This window comes from Ostrea edulis, chromosome 2, assembly GCF_947568905.1.
Source record: "Ostrea edulis chromosome 2, xbOstEdul1.1, whole genome shotgun sequence".
NCBI lineage: Eukaryota > Metazoa > Mollusca > Bivalvia > Ostreida > Ostreidae > Ostrea > Ostrea edulis.
This window is the reverse complement of record NC_079165.1, coordinates 30,556,486-30,568,804: the sequence shown is the minus strand read 5'-3', so window position 1 is coordinate 30,568,804 and position 12,319 is coordinate 30,556,486. Positions and strand designations below refer to the sequence as shown.

General features: G+C 37.6%; 2 protein-coding genes across 2 annotated transcripts; both read left to right on the top strand.

Annotated features, from left to right (window-relative positions):
- The first annotated feature begins 2,924 nt into the window (after positions 1-2,924).
- On the top strand, positions 2,925-4,900 carry LOC130051606 (uncharacterized). Its single transcript, XM_056153729.1, has 3 exons — positions 2,925-3,461; positions 3,592-4,086; positions 4,258-4,900. Exons 1-3 carry the CDS (start codon positions 3,018-3,020, stop codon positions 4,747-4,749), a joined length of 1,431 nt encoding a protein of 476 aa, XP_056009704.1. The 5' UTR covers positions 2,925-3,017; the 3' UTR covers positions 4,750-4,900.
- A 3,086-nt stretch (positions 4,901-7,986) lies between these two features.
- On the top strand, positions 7,987-9,911 carry LOC125681604 (uncharacterized). The gene is made up of 3 exons (XM_056153728.1): positions 7,987-8,472; positions 8,603-9,097; positions 9,269-9,911. Exons 1-3 carry the CDS (start codon positions 8,029-8,031, stop codon positions 9,758-9,760), a joined length of 1,431 nt encoding a protein of 476 aa, XP_056009703.1. The 5' UTR covers positions 7,987-8,028; the 3' UTR covers positions 9,761-9,911.
- Positions 9,912-12,319: the final 2,408 nt, after the last annotated feature.

The following is a 12,319-nucleotide window of genomic DNA, read 5'->3' as shown; positions in this document are numbered from 1 at the left end:
TACCAGGCTAGACAAATCTCGTATTTCGCTTGAAGACGATCCTGTGCACCGAGCAATGAAATGCCTTTTCCACATTCCTTCATTCAACTATCCTCTCGCTTGCCTTATGATTCTCCTTCTTTCACCCTCACAGTTCATGTTCCCTCGTGGCTCCAGCGACTTTAATCTGTTCATAAGATATGCTTTAAATTGAAATAAATAATGCACCGGTGGTAGAAAATGTACTCGTTAGTAAGCCACCGACTCGTGATGTGAATTCCAAGATGATGCGATATGCTAAACTTAACACCTAACACTGGTATACCTGCTAGCCTACTAGTATTTATATAAATAAAAACAACTTCAAATGGAAATGTCCAAGAATTATTTATTTGAGTAGGCAATATCTCGTATTCATTTTGAATCAGTGAGATGACCTATTTGCATTTCGCAAATTCTATGGTTGTCAAATTGATCTAATTTGCAAATATAGCCTGTCGTTAGGTCCAATGCTGTCTGACGTGTTTCATACCAATTGTTAGTCCGTTCCGTACACACTGACTGCGACTACGGATTACTACGTTTACCTAATCGAAATATGGGGCTCCTGCGAGTGTGACCGATCAACAGGGAATATTGACTGCTTTTAAGCTCATGATTTCACCTCTGGTATGTCCAGGGGTCCGGCTTATTGCCCCAATCGTAATGTTGTATTCTTTATAGCATTTATGAATTTGATCACCGTTCGTTTTTTCCCCATTTTCATCGTCAAGTTGAATCGTTTTCATGAACGAAATAATGAGCAACAACTCTGAGAACAACATATCGTTATGAAATAGAGTTCGAATAAATGATATTACCTATTCCAAATCATTCCTATTGAATTGGTGATATCACCTATTTGAATGGTGATATCACTCATTCGAGTAAGTGATCATACCTGCTATTCAAATTCATTCATTACCAAATCAATGTAAATAGCTTGTATTGCGAACTAGGATCTGTGATATTTTATTTCTAGTCACGGAGATATCAAATTGAATCGGTATTCTCACCTAGAAGAATGAATGATATAACATATTCGGAAAAAGTTATATCACTATTCAAAAAGGGATATCTGTTTAAATTGAACAGCTGATGCAAGGGGGGGGGGTTAAATGGGGTAATGGGGGTTGCAACATCCTTGCCCGTTTGGTTGGTTGTACATTTTAAACGAAAAAGTTCATTTTTGTTATTCTGATATCACTAAATTCCAAAACCGTTCTTCATTCCATTGCACTTTTACATCGATATTAGGATTATTCAAATATAATATTTATATAGGCACTTCAATGATAAATAGTAAACTATTTACTTTAAAAATATTTACATTTAAAATATTTCATTTTAGGTACCTCAAGTAGAGAGTAAAAAAATACTTTATTATATTCTTTTTTGAATGTGCCTTTTTCGTATTAAACTTCCACAACATTTACCATATCATCATTTTGATACGACGGAAAAGGTGTTTACGAAAGCTCGAGAACGGTTAATTTTTAAGTCTGGTTCCCACCCCGCCACTCCTTGATCACTAGTGATATATAGTTTTATTATGTACCCATCATTGATATATACCCATCTAGTGATATCTAGTTGTATCTATGGTGGCAGGGGACAGTTTCTTTGGTTCTGAAACATGTGGGTAGGGGTAGGGGGTATACATCAAAGTCACATTATGACAGACTAATAAAAAAAATCCTATTTCCCTTTTATGTCAATACTTGTATTTCATATTGGTGTAGTTAATAAATTATGACCCTAAATTACATGTGATTTATATATACTGGTGCGGGTGCACAAAGCATGCTCTGAGCAGGTGCCCCTTTTTTGCTTTGCTTTTCTCTCATTTGGGCTAATCCGCAACCTGCTCCCCCCACCCCACCAGCACAGTACCAAACGTGGAGATTTAGACACTGTGCACAATCAAGAACCCTGTCCGCCCTTCTTAAAAATCTACCTTTCATATGGGGCCATCCACCTTCCCTCTCAGCTACAGATCTTTTGTTGGACCATGCATGTTTTCACCGGAATTTCTTCAGCAACTGACCATGTGTCTTAGTTTCGTATTTGCACCTATCTATATGCTAGGAATCATGGTGACACCTACATGTACATGTTGTATATCAACATTTTTAATAAGCACTCGGCTTCATTTGACATGTATCCTAAAATTATTCTACACATTTTTCCACATGTAATATCACTTCAAATATGGGGTATTTCCATTTTTTCAAAAAGTTGACCGGGCCTATAGTGCGAAACTGTCCCCTGCTACATATTAAGAGTAATTGCAGAATGTGAATGATAATTCCAAACTGAAGAATATTGAAATGTTTGTACAAGTGTAAGGAATATTGTTATCCGCCAGACCCGATTAAAATAGAAACAAAATTGCGATCGATTTCTAAAGAAAACATATCGTTAAATACAACACATTTGCAATCTTGGAATTTTAGACCACCTTCAGAAAATTCATGATAGAAACTTTTAACGCTATATAATATCATATCTATAATACACCATACCGATGCAGTATTGATACTTTGTTAAATATAGCAATTGGCTATTACCGGTAGTAAATTTCTTGTTGTTCAAGTGCTCGGTTTGGAGATTTGCAAATGTTTGCATTAAAACCCATTTTTTAAAGAAATATTTCATAACCAGCATTATTATTGAAACCCATTTTTTAAAGAAATATTAATAGAAATAATATAGCTACGCAACTAGTCGATTCCATGAATCCGTTTAATTTTGATGAAATATATTATATAAAAGTTCTATATTGTTGAAATTGTCAGTCTTTGTATACGTATAGGATCGTCAGTCTATTTCGAACAGGGAGATTCTCAGTCTACCTTAAAGAGCAAGTCTCCAACTCAATTGCAAGTCTATCGCACCGATAGTATATAAAGATCATTTCTAACCGAGAAACAGCAATACAAGCAGAGACGCACGAAGTAACTCTGAAACAACTCAATACAGACCACAATATTTAACATATGGCATCCCCACCAGGCGGTCCGATCGAGATTTGTTTCTCGTTTGATACGACTGGATCTATGTCCAGTTCCATCAATGCTGTTAAACAGAATGTCCAAGAAATGATTCAAAGACTTCAAACGGATATACCCGGTATCAGAATCGCTGTGTTCGCTCACGGAGACTACTGTGACCGGAATTCTTCTTATGTCACCAAGTACATAGACTTTTCTACAGACTTGAAGGAACTGTGTCAGTGGGTGAAAAACGTGGGCTCCACGGGGGGTGGCGACTCGGATGAGTGCTATGAACTGGTTTTGCACGAGGTTCAAAGTCTGACTTGGACGCCCGGAACTCAAAGGGCGCTTGTGATGATAGGTGATGCCCACCCACATGATGTGAATTACCCAGACAATAAATTGAAGCTGGACTGGAAGCAGGAAGTCGAAAAATTGGCAGTGATGGTGAGTAAATTACATGTTACATGATGACTAAAAATCGTCCTACCTTCCAATATTTGATTGTTAAACTCCACGACAATGTTACTTTATCTCTTTGCAAATATCATAGATTATATCAATTGTAAAATTGTAGGGTATCCGAGTGTATGGAGTGCAATGTAGAGCTTCGGGTGACAAAAGGACCCATGACTTCTACCAAACACTAGCCGACAAGACAGCAGGCAGACGAGTAGAACTAGACCAGTTCTCCAACCTGTTTGACTTCATAATGGCCATCTGCTACAGAGAACAGGGAGCCGAATTTCTGGACATCTATGAACAAGAAGTACGACAAAGAAACGCTAGAATGGGTCTTCATAAAGACTTGAATGCGATGTTTGGCGCACTCAAAGACGGAGAACCTTGTACGTCTTCATCCACTAAAGTGGCAGATTCGCCAAAGTCCAAAACACTTCCCTACAAGCCGGTCCTGAAAAAGGTGTCATCCTTGACAAAAGTTCCTTCCATTGTAAATCTGAAGAAAAAGACTTCAATCATTCACGGGGTCAAGAAAACAATCGCCAAAAGGTCTCCTCGCTCTGCTGTGGATAGAAAGAAAGCGAAATCTCTGGCCATTTCGTGTCAGAAGGTATTAAAGTTTAAGTAATGTTTTCTATATATTAAGAAGAATAACGTTATGAAGTTGGAAGTAAAATTAACATTTGACATCTAATGATAATCCTATTTCACAATACTGTAATTTAGATTCCAATATATCAAAATGTTGCAATTCTATATGACTGGAATATTTCTTTTGCAGATTGATACGCTAAGAAAATTGAAGAGGGAAATTGTCCCAGAGACGAATTTCTCTATGAGCAAGATACAATGGTCACCATGGGAACTCGCCATTGCTCCCAGTAGACCGGAAGATGATGCTGAATGGGTAGAAAGATACAGAGGAAGAAGGGGTTTCCGAAAATCTACCATCTGTGGAGGAAAGACATTCCCCGCAGCTGTGTACGAGTTCTCGGTGAGGAAAACTGGTGATTCCAAACGTTTTGTTGCGTACTGTAAAATGTCTTCGGGATTTACCAAAACAAGGTGTTGGGAATCCCGTCTTTTATCCGATTCGGACGTTCGATCTCAAGTGAACAAAATGGTATCCTTAGGATATTACGTGTTTGTGCGCAGATGTTTGGTAACAGACTGTAACAAGAACACGATAAAGAAGTCTCTTTTACGATATGACTATGCATGGAGACGTGTAAGAAATGTTAGAGAATCTCACAGGGATATGGAGATGGTTTAACAGTGGCGTCTACCGTGAAGACATAAACAGCAGCTATAATAATTAGGTTTTGTATGCTCACATCTGTATGTGAATCATTTGGATGACCTCATATTGTTATTTCATTACCTCATATTGTTACAATATATTTTGATTCTGTAATAAATTTCAAAATACATACGTGGTGAATGTAGTTTTATGTCATGCAGGCTTGTACTTGACAAACTAAGGTGTATGTGGTATATTCATGTGTGTGTGGAGGGTGTCTCTGTAGCTACCAGGCTAGACAAATCTCGTATTTCGCTTGAAGACGATCCTGTGCACCGAGCAATGAAATGCCTTTTCCAAATTCCTTCATTCAACTATCCTCTCGCTTGCCTTATGATTCTCCTTCTTTCACCCTCACAGTTCATGTTCCCTCGTGGCTCCAGCGACTTTAATCTGTTCATAAGATATGCTTTAAATTGAAATAAATAATGCACCGGTGGTAGAAAATGTACTCGTTAGTAAGCCACCGACTCGTGATGTGAATTCCAAGATGATGCGATATGCTAAACTTAACACCTAACACTGGTATACCTGCTAGCCTACTAGTATTTATATAAATAAAAACAACTTCAAATGGAAATGTCCAAGAATTATTTATTTGAGTAGGCAATATCTCGTATTCATTTTGAATCAGTGAGATGACCTATTTGCATTTCGCAAATTCTATGGTTGTCAAATTGATCTAATTTGCAAATATAGCCTGTCGTTAGGTCCAATGCTGTCTGACGTGTTTCATACCAATTGTTAGTCCGTTCCGTACACACTGACTGCGACTACGGATTACTACGTTTACCTAATCGAAATATGGGGCTCGTGCGAGTGTGACCGATCAACAGGGAATATTGACTGCTTTTAAGCTCATGATTTCACCTCTGGTATGTCCAGGGGTCCGGCTTATTGCCCCAATCGTAATGTTGTATTCTTTATAGCATTTATGAATTTGATGACCGTTCGTTTTTTCCCCATTTTCATCGTCAAGTTGAATCGTTTTCATGAACGAAATAATGAGCAACAACTCTGAGAACAACATATCGTTATGAAATAGAGTTCGAATAAATGATATTACCTATTCCAAATCATTCCTATTGAATTGGTGATATCACCTATTTGAATGGTGATATCACTCATTCGAGTAAGTGATCATACCTGCTATTCAAATTCATTCATTACCAAATCAATGTAAATAGCTTGTATTGCGAACTAGGATCTGTGATATTTTATTTCTAGTCACGGAGATATCAAATTGAATCGGTATTCTCACCTAGAAGAATGAATGATATAACATACTCGGAAAAAGTTATATCACTATTCAAAAAGGGATATCTGTTTAAATTGAACAGCTGATGCAAGGGGGGGGGGTTAAATGGGGTAATGGGGGTTGCAACATCCTTGCCCGTTTGGTTGGTTGTACATTTTAAACGAAAAAGTTCATTTTTGTTATTCTGATATCACTAAATTCCAAAACCGTTCTTCATTCCATTGCACTTTTACATCGATATTAGGATTATTCAAATATAATATTTATATAGGCACTTCAATGAAAAATAGTAAACTATTTACTTTAAAAATATTTACATTTAAAATATTTCATTTTAGGTACCTCAAGTAGAGAGTAAAAAAATACTTTATTATATTCTTTTTTGAATGTGCCTTTTTCGTATTAAACTTCCACAACATTTACCATATCATCATTTTGATACGACGGAAAAGGTGTTTACGAAAGCTCGAGAACGGTTAATTTTTAAGTCTGGTTCCCACCCCGCCACTCCTTGATCACTAGTGATATATAGTTTTATTATGTACCCATCATTGATATATACCCATCTAGTGATATCTAGTTGTATCTATGGTGGCAGGGGACAGTTTCTTTGGTTCTGAAACATGTGGGTAGGGGTAGGGGGTATACATCAAAGTCACATTATGACAGACTAATAAAAAAAATCCTATTTCCCTTTTATGTCAATACTTGTATTTCATATTGGTGTAGTTAATAAATTATGACCCTAAATTACATGTGATTTATATATACTGGTGCGGGTGCACAAAGCATGCTCTGAGCAGGTGCCCCTTTTTTGCTTTGCTTTTCTCTCATTTGGGCTAATCCGCAACCTGCTCCCCCCCACCCCCCACCCCACCAGCACAGTACCAAACGTGGAGATTTAGACACTGTGCACAATCAAGAACCCTGTCCGCCCTTCTTAAAAATCTACCTTTCATATGGGGCCATCCACCTTCCCTCTCAGCTACAGATCTTTTGTTGGACCATGCATGTTTTCACCGGAATTTCTTCAGCAACTGACCATGTGTCTTAGTTTCGTATTTGCACCTATCTATATGCTAGGAATCATGGTGACACCTACATGTACATGTTGTATATCAACATTTTTAATAAGCACTCGGCTTCATTTGACATGTATCCTAAAATTATTCTACACATTTTTCCACATGTAATATCACTTCAAATATGGGGTATTTCCATTTTTTCAAAAAGTTGACCGGGCCTATAGTGCGAAACTGTCCCCTGCTACATATTAAGAGTAATTGCAGAATGTGAATGATAATTCCAAACTGAAGAATATTGAAATGTTTGTACAAGTGTAAGGAATATTGTTATCCGCCAGACCCGATTAAAATAGAAACAAAATTGCGATCGATTTCTAAAGAAAACATATCGTTAAATACAACACATTTGCAATCTTGGAATTTTAGACCACCTTCAGAAAATTCATGATAGAAACTTTTAACGCTATATAATATCATATCTATAATACACCATACCGATGCAGTATTGATACTTTGTTAAATATAGCAATTGGCTATTACCGGTAGTAAATTTCTTGTTGTTCAAGTGCTCGGTTTGGAGATTTGCAAATGTTTGCATTAAAACCCATTTTTTAAAGAAATATTTCATAACCAGCATTATTATTGAAACCCATTTTTTAAAGAAATATTAATAGAAATAATATAGCTACGCAACTAGTCGATTCCATGAATCCGTTTAATTTTGATGAAATATATTATATAAAAGTTCTATATTGTTGAAATTGTCAGTCTTTGTATACGTATAGGATCGTCAGTCTATTTCGAACAGGGAGATTCTCAGTCTACCTTAAGGAGCAAGTCTCCAACTCAATTGCAAGTCTATCGCACCGATAGTATATAAAGATCATTTCTAACCGAGAAACAGCAATACAAGCAGAGACGCACGAAGTAACTCTGAAACAACTCAATACAGACCACAATATTTAACATATGGCATCCCCACCAGGCGGTCCGATCGAGATTTGTTTCTCGTTTGATACGACTGGATCTATGTCCAGTTCCATCAATGCTGTTAAACAGAATGTCCAAGAAATGATTCAAAGACTTCAAACGGATATACCCGGTATCAGAATCGCTGTGTTCGCTCACGGAGACTACTGTGACCGGAATTCTTCTTATGTCACCAAGTACATAGACTTTTCTACAGACTTGAAGGAACTGTGTCAGTGGGTGAAAAACGTGGGCTCCACGGGGGGTGGCGACTCGGATGAGTGCTATGAACTGGTTTTGCACGAGGTTCAAAGTCTGACTTGGACGCCCGGAACTCAAAGGGCGCTTGTGATGATAGGTGATGCCCACCCACATGATGTGAATTACCCAGACAATAAATTGAAGCTGGACTGGAAGCAGGAAGTCGAAAAATTGGCAGTGATGGTGAGTAAATTACATGTTACATGATGACTAAAAATCGTCCTACCTTCCAATATTTGATTGTTAAACTCCACGACAATGTTACTTTATCTCTTTGCAAATATCATAGATTATATCAATTGTAAAATTGTAGGGTATCCGAGTGTATGGAGTGCAATGTAGAGCTTCGGGTGACAAAAGGACCCATGACTTCTACCAAACACTAGCCGACAAGACAGCAGGCAGACGAGTAGAACTAGACCAGTTCTCCAACCTGTTTGACTTCATAATGGCCATCTGCTACAGAGAACAGGGAGCCGAATTTCTGGACATCTATGAACAAGAAGTACGACAAAGAAACGCTAGAATGGGTCTTCATAAAGACTTGAATGCGATGTTTGGCGCACTCAAAGACGGAGAACCTTGTACGTCTTCATCCACTAAAGTGGCAGATTCGCCAAAGTCCAAAACACTTCCCTACAAGCCGGTCCTGAAAAAGGTGTCATCCTTGACAAAAGTTCCTTCCATTGTAAATCTGAAGAAAAAGACTTCAATCATTCACGGGGTCAAGAAAACAATCGCCAAAAGGTCTCCTCGCTCTGCTGTGGATAGAAAGAAAGCGAAATCTCTGGCCATTTCGTGTCAGAAGGTATTAAAGTTTAAGTAATGTTTTCTATATATTAAGAAGAATAACGTTATGAAGTTGGAAGTAAAATTAACATTTGACATCTAATGATAATCCTATTTCACAATACTGTAATTTAGATTCCAATATATCAAAATGTTGCAATTCTATATGACTGGAATATTTCTTTTGCAGATTGATACGCTAAGAAAATTGAAGAGGGAAATTGTCCCAGAGACGAATTTCTCTATGAGCAAGATACAATGGTCACCATGGGAACTCGCCATTGCTCCCAGTAGACCGGAAGATGATGCTGAATGGGTAGAAAGATACAGAGGAAGAAGGGGTTTCCGAAAATCTACCATCTGTGGAGGAAAGACATTCCCCGCAGCTGTGTACGAGTTCTCGGTGAGGAAAACTGGTGATTCCAAACGTTTTGTTGCGTACTGTAAAATGTCTTCGGGATTTACCAAAACAAGGTGTTGGGAATCCCGTCTTTTATCCGATTCGGACGTTCGATCTCAAGTGAACAAAATGGTATCCTTAGGATATTACGTGTTTGTGCGCAGATGTTTGGTAACAGACTGTAACAAGAACACGATAAAGAAGTCTCTTTTACGATATGACTATGCATGGAGACGTGTAAGAAATGTTAGAGAATCTCACAGGGATATGGAGATGGTTTAACAGTGGCGTCTACCGTGAAGACATAAACAGCAGCTATAATAATTAGGTTTTGTATGCTCACATCTGTATGTGAATCATTTGGATGACCTCATATTGTTATTTCATTACCTCATATTGTTACAATATATTTTGATTCTGTAATAAATTTCAAAATACATACGTGGTGAATGTAGTTTTATGTCATGCAGGCTTGTACTTGACAAACTAAGGTGTATGTGGTATATTCATGTGTGTGTGGAGGGTGTCTCTGTAGCTACCAGGCTAGACAAATCTCGTATTTCGCTTGAAGACGATCCTGTGCACCGAGCAATGAAATGCCTTTTCCAAATTCCTTCATTCAACTATCCTCTCGCTTGCCTTATGATTCTCCTTCTTTCACCCTCACAGTTCATGTTCCCTCGTGGCTCCAGCGACTTTAATCTGTTCATAAGATATGCTTTAAATTGAAATAAATAATGCACCGGTGGTAGAAAATGTACTCGTTAGTAAGCCACCGACTCGTGATGTGAATTCCAAGATGATGCGATATGCTAAACTTAACACCTAACACTGGTATACCTGCTAGCCTACTAGTATTTATATAAATAAAAACAACTTCAAATGGAAATGTCCAAGAATTATTTATTTGAGTAGGCAATATCTCGTATTCATTTTGAATCAGTGAGATGACCTATTTGCATTTCGCAAATTCTATGGTTGTCAAATTGATCTAATTTGCAAATATAGCCTGTCGTTAGGTCCAATGCTGTCTGACGTGTTTCATACCAATTGTTAGTCCGTTCCGTACACACTGACTGCGACTACGGATTACTACGTTTACCTAATCGAAATATGGGGCTCGTGCGAGTGTGACCGATCAACAGGGAATATTGACTGCTTTTAAGCTCATGATTTCACCTCTGGTATGTCCAGGGGTCCGGCTTATTGCCCCAATCGTAATGTTGTATTCTTTATAGCATTTATGAATTTGATGACCGTTCGTTTTTTCCCCATTTTCATCGTCAAGTTGAATCGTTTTCATGAACGAAATAATGAGCAACAACTCTGAGAACAACATATCGTTATGAAATAGAGTTCGAATAAATGATATTACCTATTCCAAATCATTCCTATTGAATTGGTGATATCACCTATTTGAATGGTGATATCACTCATTCGAGTAAGTGATCATACCTGCTATTCAAATTCATTCATTACCAAATCAATGTAAATAGCTTGTATTGCGAACTAGGATCTGTGATATTTTATTTCTAGTCACGGAGATATCAAATTGAATCGGTATTCTCACCTAGAAGAATGAATGATATAACATACTCGGAAAAAGTTATATCACTATTCAAAAAGGGATATCTGTTTAAATTGAACAGCTGATGCAAGGGGGGGGGGGTTAAATGGGGTAATGGGGGTTGCAACATCCTTGCCCGTTTGGTTGGTTGTACATTTTAAACGAAAAAGTTCATTTTTGTTATTCTGATATCACTAAATTCCAAAACCGTTCTTCATTCCATTGCACTTTTACATCGATATTAGGATTATTCAAATATAATATTTATATAGGCACTTCAATGAAAAATAGTAAACTATTTACTTTAAAAATATTTACATTTAAAATATTTCATTTTAGGTACCTCAAGTAGAGAGTAAAAAAATACTTTATTATATTCTTTTTTGAATGTGCCTTTTTCGTATTAAACTTCCACAACATTTACCATATCATCATTTTGATACGACGGAAAAGGTGTTTACGAAAGCTCGAGAACGGTTAATTTTTAAGTCTGGTTCCCACCCCGCCACTCCTTGATCACTAGTGATATATAGTTTTATTATGTACCCATCATTGATATATACCCATCTAGTGATATCTAGTTGTATCTATGGTGGCAGGGGACAGTTTCTTTGGTTCTGAAACATGTGGGTAGGGGTAGGGGGTATACATCAAAGTCACATTATGACAGACTAATAAAAAAAATCCTATTTCCCTTTTATGTCAATACTTGTATTTCATATTGGTGTAGTTAATAAATTATGACCCTAAATTACATGTGATTTATATATACTGGTGCGGGTGCACAAAGCATGCTCTGAGCAGGTGCCCCTTTTTTGCTTTGCTTTTCTCTCATTTGGGCTAATCCGCAACCTGCTCCCCCCCACCCCCCACCCCACCAGCACAGTACCAAACGTGGAGATTTAGACACTGTGCACAATCAAGAACCCTGTCCGCCCTTCTTAAAAATCTACCTTTCATATGGGGCCATCCACCTTCCCTCTCAGCTACAGATCTTTTGTTGGACCATGCATGTTTTCACCGGAATTTCTTCAGCAACTGACCATGTGTCTTAGTTTCGTATTTGCACCTATCTATATGCTAGGAATCATGGTGACACCTACATGTACATGTTGTATATCAACATTTTTAATAAGCACTCGGCTTCATTTGACATGTATCCTAAAATTATTCTACACATTTTTCCACATGTAATATCACTTCAAATATGGGGTATTTCCATTTTTTCAAAAAGTTGACCGGGCCTATAGTGCGAAACTGTCCCCTGCTACATA